Source organism: Artemia sp. Qi Xiang Cuo, chromosome 9, assembly GCF_049724085.1.
Source record: "Artemia sp. Qi Xiang Cuo chromosome 9, ASM4972408v1, whole genome shotgun sequence".
Classification (NCBI taxonomy): domain Eukaryota; kingdom Metazoa; phylum Arthropoda; class Branchiopoda; order Anostraca; family Artemiidae; genus Artemia; species Artemia sp. Qi Xiang Cuo.
Window position 1 is genome coordinate 62,431,870 of NC_142802.1, and position 20,203 is coordinate 62,452,072.

The 20,203-nt window shown below is 35.3% G+C and overlaps 1 protein-coding gene across 1 annotated transcript; it reads right to left on the reverse strand.

The window, feature by feature from the left end:
• Positions 1-918: 918 nt before the first annotated feature.
• On the reverse strand, positions 919-11,007 carry LOC148948912 (uncharacterized). Its single transcript, XM_089094827.1, has 2 exons — positions 10,902-11,007; positions 919-2,007 (listed from the first exon to the last, which is right to left on the reverse strand). The coding sequence occupies exons 1-2, from the start codon at positions 10,920-10,922 to the stop codon at positions 1,099-1,101; spliced, it is 930 nt and encodes a 309-aa protein (XP_088950953.1). The 5' UTR covers positions 10,923-11,007; the 3' UTR covers positions 919-1,098.
• Between the last annotated feature and the right edge of the window lie 9,196 nt (positions 11,008-20,203).

Genomic DNA, 20,203 nt, shown 5'->3' on the forward strand with positions numbered 1-20,203 from the left:
TATAAAAAACTTCTGTTTACACAGCTGTAAGTTATTTAATTGCTCTGTTTATAAAATAGAATAAGTAGTTTTATAAGTTCAAACCAAGCCGGCTTTCTGTCTTGTTCATAAAAAAAGAAAAGAGAAAGAAAAGAAAAAAGAACTGACCTGCCTTTTAACAATAAAAGGAGCAATTGACTCAGAAATCATGAAATTTAACAATATTTTACACATTTGAACACAATAGAAGAGAGAATGACAATACAAAAAACCGTGTGAAACGGATTATGATTCTTCTTCAATCTCAAGTGTCTTTAGTGCATATATGCAAATCACTTTTGAAGCAACACATATAAAAAATGTTTATGAAATTGAATTCAATGACACTCTTATGATAATTATAAACTGATAAATCCTACATTTGTTATATTAATCTTGATGAACCCAAATAGCCTAAGTTATACTCAATCACAGAGATAGGGGGGAGGGGGTTCACGCCTGGCAAACATCCAGATTTTTAAACTTTCTCATATATCATTCACATTATCCAGTTTTGTTTTTTGAATTTTCTCTCTGCACTCCACCTATTAACCAGCCTTTTACCTCAGACTAGAGTCTCGCGGACCTGCGACGTTCAAAGTGGCGTAAAAAAATATTCAGCTATTTTTTGAATAGAAGGTTCATTACACTTAAATAGTAGAGTATCTTCTAAAAATACAGTGGAGCAAGATTTGGGGAAGGCTAACTCCCCCCCCCCCACAAACACACTAGATTATAACATTAATCAAGAGCGGAGAGATTTTATTTAATAAGAGTAAAAATAAAGGTTTCTTTAATCCCGGCCTAGAAATTATCAGATCCATCTCCTCGTCCTTTTCAATTTACAGTTGAAATATTTACTATGAAATATTACTAGGAATAGAACCTAAGAGAACACACGATAATATTGCCTTATTTATTTTATTAAACAAGTCACTTAAAACCATGCACAAATTAAACATAAACAAGACACTAAAGAAAAAATAAACAAACAGAAGACCGTATCTTAATGTTAGCTTTGACTAGAATAATGGACGCTTCGTCTTATAACTTCAACAGAATTTTAATCGGAATTATATTTTAGGCTTGAACATGTCTCTTCATGTGTAGTGCAAGGTGATCAGACCTTGAAAATGCTCGTTCGCAAAGCCTGCACTGAAACGGTCTATCTCCTGTATGTTTACGATAATGCCTGGTCAACTCATCTGACCGTGCAAATTTCCATCCACATCCTTTCCATGCACATTGATACGGTTTTTCACCCGTATGGGTTCTTAGATGAGCTTTTAAATGAGACGACTTGGTATATGTTTTATTACATCCGGCATGAGTACAAGTGTGTATAATAGTACGACGCTTTCCCCACGCACGGCGTCGTCTTTGCCTGCCCTGCACTGGCAGAGGCAGAGGCTGATTAAGCGGCACTTCTGATTTAATTTGGGTAAGAAGGGGTAAATGACAAGTATGAAGGGCTGCTGGTGCATACTTCGGGGAGGAAGGAGGAGTAAGGGTTCTGTATTGCTGTTGGTAATAGCTATGCTGTTGGCACTGTTCTTGATGGTAAAAAGTCTGGGAATAGTGCATATCAGGCTGGGGCTGATAATGGCTTGAAGCACTGTCAGGTGTATTTGGAGGTGACATTTGGTCTGTGTGCATTGTTCCATAATATTGATATGTCTGCACCCTTTCAAAATTGGATTTTATCATTTCTTGGTGATAAGCCATCGTAGCCTCTTCGGCGCACGAGTAGTTGTCATACCCATATTGTTGATAACCTGACTGATAAGTTTGCTCTGTCTTAATCTGCGGGTAGTAATTGGACGGAATAAATTCTTCAGGCTCTCGCAAAGGGTACACTGTCGAGTCGCCTGGATATGTTGTCGTTACCTCCACGGTGGGATGTTGGGGATTGACAGGTAATGGCACAGGGGTTGAATAAGATTGATGGCAGCCACCCTGCATTAACACCGTTTCAATATCGTACCACATCTGAAAAAAAAATAAAATCACCATTAATAGCGGCGGCTTTTTAGCATTGATTAAGGTGGTCCCAAATAAAGAAATAGATGTAAAGTCAAGTGAGATAAGCCATCGGACGCGCCATCAGATCATTAAAAATACCTCTTTAAAACAAATCCCATACATTTAAATTTGCTATTAAATAGAAGATTGTCTTGGAATTGACTGGTAAATTGCCTAAGAGATACATTTTACTTTTCTTTAACTTGTTTATTTGTAGATAACTTATTAATATACTTAAAGTTTGTAAGGCAAACTACGTTTTTTAACCGCAGGAGCTAAAGCCTTAGAAATTCTAATTTTTTCATAGTCAATACATTTGAAATTATTTCATTGCTAACCAGGGCCGTATCCAGGATTTTTTTTTGGGGGGGGGTTATAAAAAAACTAAAAAAGCACCAAAACTTTGTTTATATTCATTTTTGTTACGTTTTTTACTGGCCGGACAAACATTTCGGGTGGGAGGGGGCTGGGTTCTAACCCCCAATTCCCTGGATACGGCCTTGTTGATAACACACAGGCACAATTACATATACATTATTTGGGGAGGGTTCATTAAATCCCAAGAAAATGTGAAATTAGAGGAAAACATAGATAAATATGAAGGGGGAGCGAATCTAGAAATCTGAAAATTTTTGAGGGAGGTTGAGACCAAAGCCTCTCTCCGTATATAAGCCTGAGCAAGGATGATTGTACATATTTATAAGGGGAAAGGATCGGGCGATGTCGTTGTGACAACAAACAAAGCAGCCAAATCAAGAAAGCCAAACAAAGGTGAATATTATAGAAGCCATAAAAATGCACAGTTTCCAGCATACAGACCCGAAACCCCCCTCTCCTTCGAACCTGTATCTGTACAATATGGATAAAATCTTGTACAATATTGCATCCTAAACATATCAGTTACTATAGAAGATGCTTAACCTGCTGCAAAACACTGAAATCCATTAGGGTTATATTATTTTATAATAAGCGGATGCATATAATTTTGAACGTTATAACACAATCTGCTTTTTCTTTTCATTGAAAAGGAATTGAAAATTAGCGTTCAATTTTAGAGCGCAGGCGCGAATTTTCACATTCTGAAGCAAAGACTATTAGGTCAAGCAAAATAGTTATAAATTACAGTGCGGCCATAAATTATAGTCGTAAGGAGTTATAGTTTAAGCATGCGCAGAGAAATCAATTGCAAACCATTCTCTTATCAATAATAGACCACCGGGGAACTTAAATAGATCTGTAGAAGCTGTAAAATAGAAAACAATATGACAAAAAAAAACGTCTGCTTAGACATCCTACTCCTTATCAGTTGCTCATATCAAGTTGAATTGTCTTTATTGGATAGCGGGTTTATAGCCATTGGTAATCTAAGCCAATCGTAAATTAAGCTTTACTTGATCGTCGTGGCAAAAAAAAAATCATGTAAAGGTATTATTATTCTTCCGCTTTGTATTATCTTATACTGCCATGAATTTCAAAGTGAGACATTTGGTAACAAAGTAAGCTTACTGAATAGAAAAAAATGGCAACAGTAAATAAATTGGGTACTTATTTATTAGCTGGTACCCACGCGAGAAGTCAAGTTTGGTTAATGCTAATGAAATAAAACAGAATGTGATGAAAATATAATAGTTTAGAGACAAATTTGGGCTATAAATTTGCAAATTAGGGGTGTGTGTGGGGGGGGGGGGGTAAAGCATAGCATATATTAAATATGTAACCTAACCTAGGTACCTTTTCCCCCTAAACCCATAACAACAATAGCATAAATATTGTAAACGCAATGACAAACAACGCTTTACGATCCATTTCTCTATTGACAGATACCTGTTTGACTAACTTCCTTTAGCACACAAATCGCGTGGGTACCAGCTAATACATAAGTACCATAAATCGATATCTTGCAAGGGTGTATCCAGGATTTTCGTTCTGCGGGGAATTTTTCCTTTTTTTCTTTGAGGGGGGTACAACAATCTGCAAAAACGCATCAAAATTTGTTTATTTGCATATTTGTTATGTTTATACGAGCCAGGCAGAAGTTTCGGGCTTAGGGGGTCAAACCTGGAAACCCCGTGAATACAGGCTTGATATCTTGCATTAAGAAATTTATCAGGCTTGAAAAATAAAATAGAGCGTGGGGTTACACACTATCTCTGACCTATGTGTGTATAAAATTCTATTTCTGATCCTGCAACTTGTTTCATAATTGAGGTTCCAGTATTGATCCTTGTGCCTCGTGGTGCCAAAAGTTGCTTAGTACACAATTCCTAGTAATTAATTATAGCCCGATTACGTGCACAGTCATATATTTTGCAAGGGGGGGGGGCTATAATAACCGAAGATAGGCAAGTTATAAAGAAACTGTTCATATTCAGGTCAAGTAAGTCTAAAGACTTTATTAGGAAGGTCGGAGGAAATAGGTAAGGAGGAGAAATCGGTAAATAATCTTTATTGAAAGCACAAGATTTTCCAAATGAAGTTTCCCAAATGCCGTTTTTAGAATTTTGTCTGTATTGACAAGTTGCAATTTTTTTTTCTCACGATTGGTTTGACATACTAGAAATAAAATAATGACGTGATATATATTTCATTTTTATTAATTGGCATGAAATCCTATTCTTCTTTGAACATAAGTTGGTTAGTATTCCTTTAGAAAAGTTACCTTTATATTTTATTCAATTGTCTCCTAGACGTCACAGCGTAAAACTGTGGAGAGGGAGGGGCGATTTCGATCACGTTTAAGGTGAAAAAGAAAACCCAATAATTTTGGTTCCTGATTTGGTAAGCACACAGAAATAGGCTTTAATATTCTATATTTGTATTTTGGGGCTAAAGTCTAGGTTGAATAGGGCCCTTAAATATATTAGGGTTAATCTTTCTAGTATTAAACCCTACTGTAGCTCAGTGAATTGATGCTCTTCTTGACAACACGGACTCCATGGTTTGATCACAGCTACCGCAGGGTTGGGCGACAGGCTTACTACCTGTCCCTGTCAAAAAGACCCCAAAACTACAAGGCGATTCGACACCCTATGCACAAAACTGGCACGGGAGGATTTTTATGCTTTTCATATTTAATAACATACTAATATTTTACACATTTCCTATTTCTTAATTTATATTCTTCCAAAAAATTTGTGAGCCCAAAATTGTTGGGTTAGGGGGAGGCTATAAAGTGGGAAATTCAATACTTCTGGACGCTGGTTTAATAAACACACGGAAATATAAGTTCTAAATATTTTATATTTAATTTTTTTTTTAACATAGTACCTGGGCTCTAGGGTGCAGAAACGAAACAAGAACTCGAGAACTCGCCACTGTTTTACCTACTCAAATTTGTTTTACCGACTTTTTGAACACATTGGGAAAATACCCCATCCCCCTATGCGGGACACCCCTGGTTTCCATTGCTTGTTGTATTATTTACATTCCATTATTTCTCGATTTTTCTTTGTTATTTTTTTTCTATTACTATATTCTCTATTTTCTATTTTTAGTATTTTTACTCTCGAAATACTTTCTATTTTTACTCTGTTGGTACTCGATTTTTATTACCCTATTTTTACTTATTCTATTATTTACTCTATTTTTTCCTAGTTCTCATGACGATTTCACTACTGGCATTGCTTTTTTATCCTTTGCGAATTAAACAAAAAAATTTCCACTATGATGGCAAACTTCATAATGCCGCGGCGACGGAAAATTTTTGTTCCCAGAAAAAGATGCATTGTAATGTTTAATACCAACACGGTAATGTAGATTCCTCTGTCTCTATAAATTATGTGTTTACCGTTACTATAATCAAGCAAGTCTTCCTATTTCTGTATACCCAAAAGAAAATTAGCATATTTATTCAAATAGGCTGTAGAAATTTAAAAGGTGTTGGGTAAAATTTTGGGAACGTATAGATTACACCCCCTTAAACAAGCCAGTTATATAGATTGGTTCAATCTGTTCTCTCCAATGTTGTTTGGATCATCATATTTTTAATTGTCTATTTTTTTCCTAGATATTGAAATGAAATCAAGGCCGTATCCAGGGGAGGGGGGGGGGGGCTTTGAGCTTCCTGCCTCGAAGTTCTTGTCCGACGCGTAAAAAAAACTAACAAAAATACATATAAACAAATGTGTGATGCGTTTTTTTAAAGTTTTATGTATCTCCCCCCCCCCCCCAAAAAAAAAGAATAGAATTCTTAATTTTTCAATTCTTAATCTTTCCTATTGGTTCTATTCCCAGTAAGATTTCGTTTCTAAACTTCCATTTAATCAGCCTGTAAATTCTTAAATTTAAGCACATTTATTTTAGATATTTGTTTATAATTTTACTGTTTATTTCCAAAACAACTACTCCCTTTTAATCATTTGTTTTATATTATTTTGACTCACAACTTGCTATTTTCTTTTTTTGCAATTCTTGGTACCTGAACGGTTTAGGCCTGTGAAATCTAGTCCTACTGTATTTCTAAATTATTCGTCAAAGTGTGTTACTATAAGCTCAGTTTGTGTACAATTTATTTATCCCTCAAACGATTCCCTATATTAATGGATATTTTTTCCAATAAATAAACAAAACATTAAGTTTTAAATTTATGTTCAAATATTACATGCTTTGTATTTGAATTCCATATTACTTCTAAATATATTTCTATTCGTGATAGGAATCCTTAATTTAAACGGTACTATCCCATTTTATGGGCCTCTCTAAAAAGTCAAGTTTGGTTAATGCTAATGAAATAAAATAAAATAGGATGAATATGTAATAGTTAAGAAACAAGTTTGGGCTATATATTTGCACATTAGTGGTAGGGGGTGGGGCTAAAGCATTGCATATATTAAATATGTAACCTAACCTAGATACCTTTCCCCCCTAAACCCAAAAAAAACACAGTTTAATATCGTATACGCAATGAAAACCTTGCTATCATTGCCTGCTCTATAACAGTTAAGACGTCAAAAACAGGTTTTATCATTGTCAACTCTATAGTGATAGTGATTAACCCGAGAGACCCGTATAATGGTATAGTACCATTTAAACTAAGCTATGCATACTATAGACCTAACTAACTTTACAATATAATTTACTATACAAAACTAACTATAATTTAATTCACTATAATTTACTTTGCTATACTTTACTATACTATATAATTTAGTGAGTAACTTACTATATAGATGTTATAGCACCCTACCTATAGTCCTGGTTTGGCCTCATTAGAGTTGTGTAATATACGCTCCTATACACGCTAAAGCTATACTACAGGTATACTATATCTTCCGATTAAAGTTGTCATAAAAACAACATTTTTATAATTTCTTTAACTAGAAATTTATTGAACTTGAGTATTGATAGTTAGTTTTTGAGCAAATAAATTTTGAGAGATACAGCAAATTTTAAGCAGGTTGCAAAGTTCACTTTTTTTTCGTTTCCTTCCTCTATCAATCCTTATTTTTTTGTTAATTTTGGGATCATTTTTTCCTTTAAGATTCTTTATTCGGGATTTTAAAGCACCCTATCTATAGTCACGGCTTTGCCTCGTTAGCGTTGGGCAAAAGAATATTAAAAACTGACAAGGAAATTAAATTTAGCCGAAAATTCGTTCTGCCGATCTGTAAGCTTTGGTAGCGTGTTTTGAGCACAAACTTCTTAGAAACATTTTAGAAACTTTTTAGAAAACATTTTTAGAAAATGTTTCTAAAATGTGGTGCTTGGCCGCAAACACCTAAAAAATTCCATCGGAAAACATTCCCACGGTATAATCTCCCCGAAAACACCCCAGGAGTGATTCCCTCCTTTTTTAAAATCAGTTCGTTACCATGAACATTTTGATTCTACGCTATTTATTCTGCATGCATTTTGGAATATAGTAAGAACATTTCAGAATACCTTCTTTTGTTCATTCTTTTTATCTGTCTTAATTTCCCTTTGGCTGCTCAATTTTACATATGGGGAGAATTTGAAGTTTATAATTTTACAAATGAAGGGGGAATCGAAGGGGGGATTTCCGGGGGCAAAATTTTGCTGGGAGAATTTTTTGCGGGCAATTTTCCGGGAGAGGGAAAATTCCGAGGGAAGATTTTTGGTGTGGAAATACGCCGGACCCTCTAAAATTTATTTTATTTAATGGTGCTGCGTATTATTATCCAACACAATGACACTCCTAAGCGTCACACCGGTGATTTGAAGGTGCTTGATGAAATTGTAGCAAAATGAGTGATTTTTCTTAGGTGTTGTGGGTTCTGGAGACGAGAAAAGGTTTGAAAATCAATCTTAAGTAGAGATTAATCGTAAAATCACTATGGTAGTAGTAATTGTAGCATTACTTGGCGAGAATTCCACACTTCTGTGAAGTAACAATGCTAGGGCTTTTTAATTTTGTTTCATGGTTTGATTTAATTTTTAATTGTCAGTTACTTCTTTTATTTAGATTTTACTTTGCATTTCACTTAAAACAGCAGAAAGAAGAATCATATAATTATTGATGGAAGGAACATGAATTAATGCGGATAATACTTTTATGCTGGATATTTGCTTTTATGTTTTAGTGCTTGAGTATGCGTAGCTTATTTTTCTTGTGTTGGTTATATACTAGAAAAAAATAATAGTTCTACAAATATATTAGGACCAAGCTGCTCGGAGTCAGGAAATAAAACCAATTCTTTTGCAAACAGACACCTTTCCCATTTTCCATGGTTTTGGTGATAGACGCAGGAATAGGAGTTCTAAGTATTCAGGAGTTTTAAGGAGTCTTTAGTATTAGGTGTAATGATGGATAGGCTATATTGAAGAAAAGTAGTGAATTCCATTTAAACAGTGATATTCTATCAACGGTTCTATTATTTTAAGAATTATTTCACCTAAAATTTAAACCATTGTTTTTTAACTCGTCTTCTTTAACTCAGTGAATTGTATATTTTTTATGCCCTTTTTTCCCGTCATCGACGGGAAAAAAGATTTTCCCGTCATCGACGGGGAAAAACATTTTCCCGTTATGCCCATTTTTTTATCACTTTCAAATGTCCAATTACTACCAAAAGTTATTAGTATATACACTTCCGATGACAGTTTGTAATACATCAGCCCCCCCCCCTCGCGCCTTGTATACTTCCCCTTGTATAAATAAAATAATATAAACGGTCGCTTGGAGACAGCAGAAAGTATAAGACATATACAATTATAAAAGACATGATAGCACAGCGGTAAAGACTTTACATGAGGTCACGGTAACTTAGGTCCGAATCCTGGGTAAGATAGATTTCTGCCTTCAAGACTGTTTAGTCTTGAAGGAGATTGAAAGTCGAAAATGATTGAGGTAATTTCTTTTTAGTTGCTCTCAAAATAGACTAAAATGAAGATAATTTTTTTTTATCGAGAATATATGAAAATAATTGAAACTGAGGGGCGCAAAACGGATTGTGCTTTCCATAACTTGATCTTCTTAGCTCGTTTTCCTCAACTCATTGACTTTTTCATTCATGCATTTATAACTTACATCAATTTTTTTTCATATGCTATAGCTATATACAGTCCAATCTGTTTTGCGTTCTTCATTTCCACTTATATTCATAGATTCCCGAGAAAAAAAAATCACTTTCAACTTTTTAGTCCATTTTTAAAATGAGTTAATTTTTTTTGTACTTATGTATTATACCGCCAACACTCAAGAAGTGAATTTAGGTTAGTCCTAATGAGAAATACCAAAATGATGAAAATATAATATTTTAGACACAAATTTGGGCTATATAATTCCAATGTATTCTGTCTTCCACCACTTGTTTTCCACTGAGCGTAAGCTAATTGTTTCTTAATACAGACATAAAACCGGTTTGTTCTCGAGTTTTAGACAGTGTCGACTTGAGTGTTGGCGGTATAATACGCAAGTACCTTTTTATGTTTATTATTGAATCATCTCTTTTAATAGTGATTGGACTAGCTAATAAATTTTGTAGCCGGCTCCGGCTTTGTGTCTGGTGCTGGGCAGCTTGGTCTATTAGCTGTGTTGGGAAGGAAAGATAAGTGTTTGGGGCCTGAAGAAAAGGCAAAAAACTCTTTTAAATATTACTTTTTGTATTGATTGAAAGGCTGATACCATTGCAAAAACATGTTTAAAACGCTGCAAAAGTATCCAGTACAATATTCTTTTTCAATATTTTTTCAATATTCTTAATAGCATCCAGCTATATTCTTTTCGAAAAAAACAACAAAAAAAACGACGGATTCCATGAGAGCAAGACTTAGAGAAATCTATTTTTCATATTAGGCACTTTTCTTCTCTCTCTTGTTTAATTGTGAATGTAATTGCTGTATCATATTGATATTTTAATATTAATGACCTAACTCAGTAACTTCGCAAGATTACGAAGGCCCATTGCACTAAAGCTTTTCCGGTATTCCTGTACTAAACGCACTCTTTTATATAGTGCTAGTTTGGTTAATTCTAATGAAATAAAATAAAATGTTATGAATATTTAATAGTTTATAAACAAATTTGTGATACATATTTGCACATTTGGGGGTGGGGGGTAAAGCATAGCATATATTAAATACGTAACCTAACCTAGGTACCTTTTCTCCTCCCCCCCCTAAACCCCAAAAAACAACAGTTCGAACATAGTTCTTGCCTTTGTTTATATCCCACGAGCCAGCCTAAATCTGTTTTTCATCACGTGTCTCGGTCTATTTCGTGACTGGTTTGCATAGCAGTATATAAAAGAGTGCGTTTAGTACAGGAGTACCGCTTTTCCTTATTAGTGCTATCACTATCGAGTAGTTAGTGAACATGAAATAAGAAGAAGTTAAATCAGGAAAAAGTGCCATAGGTGGCCTGAACTGATCTTTATTCAGATAGTTGTCAAAGTTAAAATTACCTCCTGATAGTCTCCCATCATGATAAGCTAATTCCTTATTCACTCACAAGTCACGATCTGACTATATTACTTCTGATTTGACCTTACTAATGCTTCCAGATCAGAAGTCAACAGTCATCTGAAAGCAAAGTTAAAAAGATTTGCCGTGTATCAGCCACGGGTATCAGCGGAGACTACCCACTGACGTCATTTTAAAAATGATTCATAGATATCTGCTGGAACCTACTTTTTAGAATACTCCATACAAGGAAGTTATAAAGTGTACGATTTACACTGCTGGATATTACTACATGATGACTGTATGATTTATAACGAAGGTTAGATTTTACTTGCTCTCAACTTATTAAATGAAATCACTTCGTGGCCTTAACTTTAACAAGCGAGTTTTTTTTGTTCCTTTTTTGTATATTGAGAATACTTTTTCTTTATTTTTATTGCTTACCAATTCTTAAATCTTAGTCATATATCTTTACTCATATTCATTATCATCTTTACCACCATTATCTTTACCTTATTCATAATCATATTCATCATCATAATCATCAAAATTCTTTACTCATTGTCATGAATCATCTGTAAGTTTGCCATCAGAAGAACCATGGGAAATCGTCAAACAACGGCACCGCTGTCGTGCCAACTGTGCAGTTCAGCTGCACAGCATATTGCAGGGGAAAAAGAGACAAAAAAAAATCGTATCGAAACAAAAAGCTTGGCTCAGGAGCAAGATTAGCTAAAAATCGAGTTTGAATTTTATCGCTCGTACGATTTCCACATCACAGTCAAATTTTAGGTTTGAAGTCGCCTCACCAGCTTGATAAACATTAAATGGCAGGGTGCCTTAGCCCCCTCCCCCCCCCTCCCAAAAAAAAAAACACACACACTTTTTGCTTAGAGTAAAACATTTTCTTGCCTTAAATCTATGGCTCCCATAAATCAAACAGTTCATGGTAACAAACTTTAAGTAAGGAGCGACCCGGCTCAATAGTAACCGAAACTATAAAAAACGGAATATTGATACCAATAGATACACCAAAAGAATTGGATTTTTATGCTAATTCCAAATAGATAAGTTTCATTAAGCTTAGTCTTGCCCGTCAAAATTTACGAGCCTAAGAAACTGAACCTTGCTGTAGAGGTTCCAAGCTTTTATCTGCAAAAATGTGGTATTTTGTATTTTTTACCCGAAGAAAGATCACGGATGCGTGTTTATTTGTTCTTTTCTCCCCAGGGGTGATCGTATCGACCCAGTTGTCCTACAATATGACGAGAGGGCTCATTCGAACGGAAATTATAAGTTCTAGTCCCCTTTTTAAGTGATCCAAAGATTGGAGGGCAACTAGGCCCCCTCCGAGTGTCACTTTTTCCCAAAGTCACCCGATCAAACTTTGAGATAGCCATTTTGTTCAGCATATTCGAAAAAGTTAATAACTATGTCTTTGAGGATGACTCAATCCCCCACAGTCCCTGAAGGAAGGGCTGCAAGCTATGAACTTTGCCCATTGTTTACATATAGTATTGGTTATTGGGAAGTATACAGACGTTTTCAGGGGGGGATTTTTTCTGGTGTGGGGGGTCAGGGGGAGGGGGTTACATGGGAGGATCTTTCCATAGAGGAAGTTTGTATACTTTTTATGCTCTTTTCAGTGGTATAAATTAAGTTCAAGCATTCCGAGTGAATTCAAAATCATTTCATTTTATGGTGTGTCTCCTGTTTTCCTGACAAAAAAAAACGAGACAAATGCCAGGTCCGCACGTTAAAGCTCCATAGGATAATCCTTTTTCGTCATTCTGAACTGCAATAAGACCTGAAAAAAAGAGCCATACGCGACTTAGAGGCATATGTCGCTTTTTATCTTCGTAATGGTACAAGCTAAGACAATTCCGACTGTAGCATTCGATTCCTCGTGCTTAGTTTACCCATGGCAAATACGTTAGTCATTTTTGACCAAAATGGCATATGGTAAAGGTAAAGGTAAAGGATGCGGCACTAGACCCTTAAGATCCAAACCGGCGGTGCTGATCTCCGTTTCGTGGCCCTTCAGCCAGGAAGTGCAATGGGGGGCTGGGGGCCAGCCAACCTATGCTTTCGCAAACATATGTCGCACTTTTGATTATCACAGCCGACATCGGGACTTAAGGGCTGGACACACGTAGCTGATTTCGGGAACCGATTTCAGCAGCAGTGGAATAACGATAGCGGTAAGAAAAATTGGTTGAGAGAAAAGTTTATTGCGCGAGATTTTCAAAACAAAAAATCATGGACACAAATAGTCAACTGGAGTTTATTAATAGTTGCATAATTGATCTCAGTTTAATTCTCAGTTTAGTTCTCAGCTAAGTATCAGGGTCTTTCACCACAGACATCTCTGGCTGACTGTTTTTTGTATCCCTATTTTTTTGTGATGATCATGATGAAAATCGGCGCCAAAAACTAGAACATTTTTCAAGCTCAAATCGACGCTGATCATAGGCAGCGCGCTAGCGCTGCCTAAGTAAAGAACGATGTGGGCACAACATGTGGTTTTTTGGTTCTTTATACCCGGGCACTTCCGCACTTTATACCCGGGCAAATAAAATGGTCTGGAAAATTAAAAATATGTTCTGAAAGGGCTGAAGTGAAATCTTCATACTTAGAATCTTGCTTCATACTTTCGGCTTTAAAGCAAGATTCTAAGTATGAAGATTTCACTTCAGCCCTTTCAGAACATATTTTTAATTTTCCAGACCATTTTATTTTGTTCGAGAATGTCTGATTTCTAGGGATCGGGGTTTAAAGCAAAATTTTCGTGAAATTCTTGAAATAAAGAAAATCTTATTCAAGAATATTGCTTTGAATCGGGATACAGGTGAATATGGGCTGAACTCTATCTATGATAATTTATTAAAATCTGACAGAGTAAAGTTCAATTCACCCAATGTAGTTGACCTTTGTCCAAATGTTATATCATTGAACGCTAATGAACCGAATCCAAGAAGGTCAAAGAGAATAGCTTCCACCTTTGCTTTGAAAAGAATTAGAGATTCAAACAATATGTAGTGTTATTTGATTTAGTATATAAACTTTTGTTTTAAATTGTTTTATTTTAGTTTTACTACTGATGATGGTCACTGCATATGTGGCCGAAATATCTGGTATTTTTGTGAATTTCTATCACTGTTATCATCATCACTGTCTATTAAAAGGATTTTATCCCTATTTGAACTTTTATTTATCGTCATGGAAAGGCAGTGTGGTCTCCGAAATTATAAGGTTTTTATAGAAGGCGTTGTCATAGAAACTTCAAAAAAGTTTCATTTGATTGGAAATTCAAAGGGCTAGTGCCCTTTTTAATAGTTGAAAGTGATTGGACTGTAACTAACCTCCCTCTCAGGCCCACCTTTTCCCCAAACAAATCGAATCAAAATTTTGAGATGGCCATTTTGTTCAACGTAGTTTAAATTTCTGGAAATTATGTCTGTAAGGATGACAACCCCCTCACATCCCTCAGGATAAGGGTTGTCAGTTATGCTCTGGGTATATATAAAGTTTTTATAGAAAGTGTTGTCGTAGAAACTTCAAAAAGGGCTCATTCAATTAGAAATTGAAATGTCTTGTGCCCTTTTTAATAGTTGAAAGTAATTGGAAGGCAACTATCATCCCTTCCACGCCAACCATTTCCCCAAACACATCCAATCAAAATTTTGAAATAGCCATTTTGTTCCACGCAGTTAAAGTTCAGGAAATTATACATTTGAGAGGGACACTCCGCTCACAGTCTTCAGAGCAAGGGATATAAGTTATGCCCTGGGGGGCATATAAGTTTTTATTGAAATCTTTGTCGTAGAAACTTGAAAAAGGGCTCACTCGGTTGGAAATTCAAAGGTCTAGTGCCCTTTTTAATAGCCGAAAGTGATTTGAGGGCAATTAGCCCCCTCTCTCGCCCATCTTTTCCTCAAACACATCCAATCAAAATTTTTAGATAGCCATTTTGTTCAGTCTTGTGGATTTCCAGATAAAAATTATGTTTTTGAGGAGAAGACTTCCCCACAGCCCTCAGGGCAAGGGTTGTAAGTTATGCCCTGGGGGGCATATAAGGTTTTAACTGACCGCGTCGTCGTAGAAACTTCAAAAAGGGCTCATTCGATTGGAAATTCAGATGACTAGTGCCCATTTTTAATAGTCGAAAGTGATTGGAAGGCAACTAACACCCCTTCCACGCCCACCATTTCCCAAAACATATCCAATCAAAATTTTTAGATAGTCATTTTGTTCCACGCAGTTTAAAGTTCAGGAAATTAGGTCTTTAAGGATGACAACCCATCCCCCCACAACCCTCAGGGCAAGGGTTTTATGTTTTGCCCTGGGAGCATGTAAGGTTTTTATTGAAATTGATGTTGTAAAAACATCAATTTGCATCCCTGGGAGCATATAAGGTTTTTATTGAAATTGATGACAAACCCCCCAGAGTCCCAATGGCGAAGGCTGCAAGTTATGCCCTGGGGATACATAAGGTTTTTAATGATAGAGTTGTCGTAAAAACTTCAAAAGGGGCTCATTCAATTGTAAATTGAGAGGGCTAGTGCCCTTTTTAATAGTTGAAAGTGATTGGACGGTAACTAACCCTTCTCTCAAACTCACCATTCTCCCAAACACATCCAATCAAAATTTTCAGATAGCCATTTTGTTCAACGTAGTAGAAAGTTCTGGAAATTATGTCTGTAAGGATGACACCCCCCCAGCTCTCAAGGCGAGGGTTGTAAGTTACCCCTGGGGGCATATAAGGTTTTAATTGAAAGCGTTGTCGTAGAAACTTCAAAAGGGCTCATTTGATTGGAAATTGAAAGGGCTAGTGCCTTTTTTAATAGTTGGAAGTGACTAGAGAAAGACCAACTCTCCTCTCACGGCCACCATTTTCCCAGACACATCCAATCAAAATTTTGGAGATAACCATTTTGTCTAACGTAGTTGAAATCTCCGGAAATTAGATCTTAGAAGATGACAGCCACCCTCACAGCCCTTAGGGTAAGAGTTGTAATTTATGCCCTGGGGGCATATAAGGTGTTTATAGGAAGTGTTGTCGTAGAAACTCAAAAAGGGTTCATTCGATTGGAAATCGAAAGGCCTAGTGCCCTTTTTAATAGTCGAAAGTGATTGGAAGGCTTGACATTTTTATAGTAAAGATCGATGTGGGTATAATGTATTATTTTTTTGTCGTTGTTGTTGTTTAGACCAGGGCACTTTGTATCAAAGGAGTTGTCGTAAACTAATCCCCCTCCCATGCCCACCCTCCCATTTGACTTTATGTTTAAAAACTAAATGTTGCCATAAGATTAAATCAAAATGCACTGTGTTAATGCTAATGCCTAATAAGGCATCTCAGCAGTATCCCAAGAACGACTGAGGGTTTTATGTTCAAACTTTTGGGGCTGCTTCTGCTGTTATAATTTAACCAAATCAAAATGGCGTAAGTGTATCCAAGCTATCAAAGAAATTAAACAGATTTTTTAGCGGATGGTACCAAGTTTTCCATTTCACGTCAACTAGACGAGGTATGAAACTAAATTAAACACTTCTATTTGTGTCCAGATTTTTAAGAGGGTGTATATTGTTAAAAATTGCAGAAATTTTTTCTCCAGCATACAAAAAGCAGGCCAAACTATAAATTTTGAAAAAAACGAAAAGATTTAAAGTATTATTTTATTTTTCCCTGAAAGGACAATGTAAATGTAAAACGAACAGGAATTAATTAAAAATCTTTTCCATAAATTAAGTTTTCCAAAGAAAAGTAAAGAACTCAATTAAATCAAAGCTGAGCAAAAATAAAATCGAATAATCTACTAAGCGTGATACGACCACAAATCAGCAACGAAAAATAAATGAAACTCAAAACGAACAGAAATTACTGTAAATAACCGAGTCAAAGTCAAAACGAGCAGAAATTAACATAGGTAGGCCTCAAAACCCCTATGCCTTCCCAAGGACAGAACATAATTTACACTTTACTGAAAAAAATATAAATGTTTTTACTTTTATAACTTTAATAAATCAAATAATATTAAGATTTTGGTTACTAAATATCAGTATATGTATAGTACACTGACAATGCACATTCATTTTGGTATTTATGGTATTTTTGGTATTTTAAAACTGCTCGTTTTAAGTTTGAATCGGTTATTTATGGTAATTTCTGTTCTTTTTGGGTTTCATTTATTTATCGATGCTGATTTGTGGTAGTTTCACGCTTGGTAGATTATTTGGTTTTATTTTTGCTCATTTTTTGTTTAATGGAGTTCTTTACTTTTCTATGTAAAACTTATGTTGTGGAAAAGTTTTTTAATTAATTTCTTTTAAAATCGGCGCTGATTTGGATATCAGTTCCCGAAATCAGCTACGTGTGCCCAGCCCTTTAGTTGCTACGACCTTCTGTTGCTTAGCAACTGAAACATCAGTTTTATCCTAATTGAAACGTCAGCGCCATCCCTGAAAGCGAATCCATTCTATACTGAGAGCGAAATCATTTTATCCTGAGAACGAAATCATTATATCCTGAGAGCGAAATCATTTTATCCTGAGAGCGAAATCATTCTATCCTGAGAGCGAAATCATTCTATCTTGAGAGCGAAATCATTCTATCCCGCTTATTGTTTTCATTATCATCCACCGCCGAAGAAAAATTGAGCTGATGCAATTTTATTAACTAGACTATATGTTGCATTCGGAAAGGAGCATTAAAATATTTAAACGCGTTTTTTTCAGAATGATTTTTCAAACATCAAGAGAATTTCCCTTTCAGGTCGTGTTTTGTTGTTTTTATAACTCTGCAACCCACCCACCCCCTATAAATTTCAAGCGTCCATACAAGATGAAATATTTCCAAAGTGGATGTCTAAATTATATTTTAACCGATAAATCACTCAAACAAGAATCGTATTATCTTCTTAATCTTAGGCAGTGCAACCCCTTTTATAATTTTGACCAATTTGAAATTTTCCGTGTTCTTCTTGATTTTTTTATTTTTCATAACTATAAATGCAATAAGGTTACTTTTTTACAGCTTGTTAATATACAACTTCTTTTCATTTTTCTTTTCCAAGTGAAAACTCAGCATATTGCTGACAACAAAACGGCAAAATCCAAGAGGCATTATATAACACTTTTTATAAAGTTTTTTCTTGACACACCTAATGAAAGAAACATTCTAAATCGATAGGATTTTTTGTTTTTTTTATACTTCCTACTTCTTTTTGTTTTATTTTTTTTTTTTTTTATACTTATAAAAGATTCGTCTACTTTTTTATATTATTTACAAGCTGCTGTTTTAAGGGGCGAGGGAGCCCCTCAATTCAGAGAAATCTGGTGGTGGGGGGATGTACTTTTGAACTTACAGAGAACAGGTCGATTTTGTTATTCTTCCATTTTTTAACTGAAATGCCAAAAAAGTATTTTAAATTAAAATACATAATTAACTTTCTTCACAATGTAGAAGGGAGGCATACAAATGTAGGAGGGGCTCCTGAACCCCCCTCCAAACCAAAGGTCACAGGTCAAAGGGAACAGGCTCAAATCCTCAAAATAAACAAAAATAAAAAAGCCTTGGTTTCTATTGAAAACAACACGTTTTACAGTTTTTGATTCTTGTTACGTTATTAACCAAAAAAAAAAAAGTTTTTTTTAACTGAAACTAAGGAGCGAAATTAAAACTTAAAACGAACAGAAATTATTCCGTATATGAAAGGGGCTGTCCCCTTCTCAACGCCTCGCTCTTTACGCTAAAGGTAGACTATTTCTTACAATTCTATTTTTTAAAACAATAAAAAACTTTAGCGTAAAGAGCGAGGCGTTGAGGAGGGGACAGCCCCTTTCATTTATGGAATGATTTCTGTTCGTTTTAAGTTTTAATGTCGCTCCTTACTTTCAGTTTTAAAAAAAACTTGTTTTTTTTTAGCTAATTTCTGAACGTTTTTGAATTAATGCAGCTTTGATTTTGGCTCACCGTACATGAATAATTAAAAAAAAATTTGCATATTAATTTTCCTTTTTTTGGCTAATTGGCTTTCTCGAAATTTTTTCAGACGTAACTTACGAATTAACTTACGTAACGAATTTCTATATTCGTATGCTTGTATTACGTATATTAGGGAGTTCGCTTCCTAGTCAATACCTCGTTCTTTACGCTAAAGTTCGAATTTTGTTCGAATCACAAATCCCTGAATCACAAAGGCCGGTTAATTAGAATAGACAGCTCTTTTGAAAGTACAAAAAAAATTTTAGTGTATAGAGCGAGGTATTGACTAGGGGGCAAACCCCTCATATACGTAACAATTTCTGTTCGTTTTAAGTTTTAATGTTGCTTCTTACTTTCAGTTGAAAAAGAACTTGTTTTTTTATTTGATTTCTGATCGTTTCTTAAATAATGCTGGGAAATATGGCGCCCCCTTGATAGAAATGTCCCTTCCCCCAAGAAAATATCCTCCGTGAAAAGATCCTCCCCTGTAACCCCTACTCTGACCCCGACCCCCCACTAGAAAAAAATTTCTCCTGAAAACGGCTGTATATTCCCAATAACCAATACTATATGTGAACAATGGGCAAAGTTTATAACTTGCAGCCCTTCCCCTGGGAACAGTGGGGGATTAAGTCATCATCAAAGACATATTAATTAGATTTTAGATTATGATGAACAAAATGGCTATCTCAAAATTTTGATTGGGAGACTTTGGGAAAAAAAAGAGCGTGGGAGGGGGCCTAATTGCCCTCCATTTTTCGGTCACTTAAAAATGGCACTAGAACTTTTAATTTCCATTCAAATGAGCCCTCTTGCGATGTTCTAAGACTACTGGATCGATACGATGACCCCTGGGAAAATGAAAGAAAAATAAAAAAAAATAAAATAAAAAAATAAACCCGCATCTGTGATCTTTCTTCTGGCAAAAAATACAAAATTCCACATTTTTGCAGATAGGAGCTTGAAACCTCTATAGTAGGGTTTTCTGATACGCTGAATCTAACGATGTGATTTCCATTAAAGTTCTATGACTTTTAGGGGTTGTTTCCAATTTTAAAATTTTCTTAGGCGCGTAACTTTTGATGGCTAAGTCTAAACTTGATAAAACTCATATATTTGAAATCAGCATAAAAATCTGATTCTTCTGATGCATCTATTGGTATCAAAATTCCGTTTTTTAGAGTTTCGGTTACCATTGAGCCGGATCGCTCCTTACTTACAGTTCCTTACCACGAACTGTTTGATAACTATAAAAATAAAATGTTTAAGTGATGTTTGTTTTCAGCAAAGTGCAAATGATTCTCTGGCTTTTACACG

Bases quoted from the DNA above. Each gene is read 5' to 3' on its own strand.
- LOC148948912 (XM_089094827.1), bottom strand. From the start codon at position 10,922: ATGATGGGAGACTATCAGGAG. The intron at 2,008-10,901 runs GTAATTTTAACT...TTTTTTTTTCAG, and splicing joins TGATGGGAGACTATCAGGAG to ATGTGGTACGATATTGAAAC.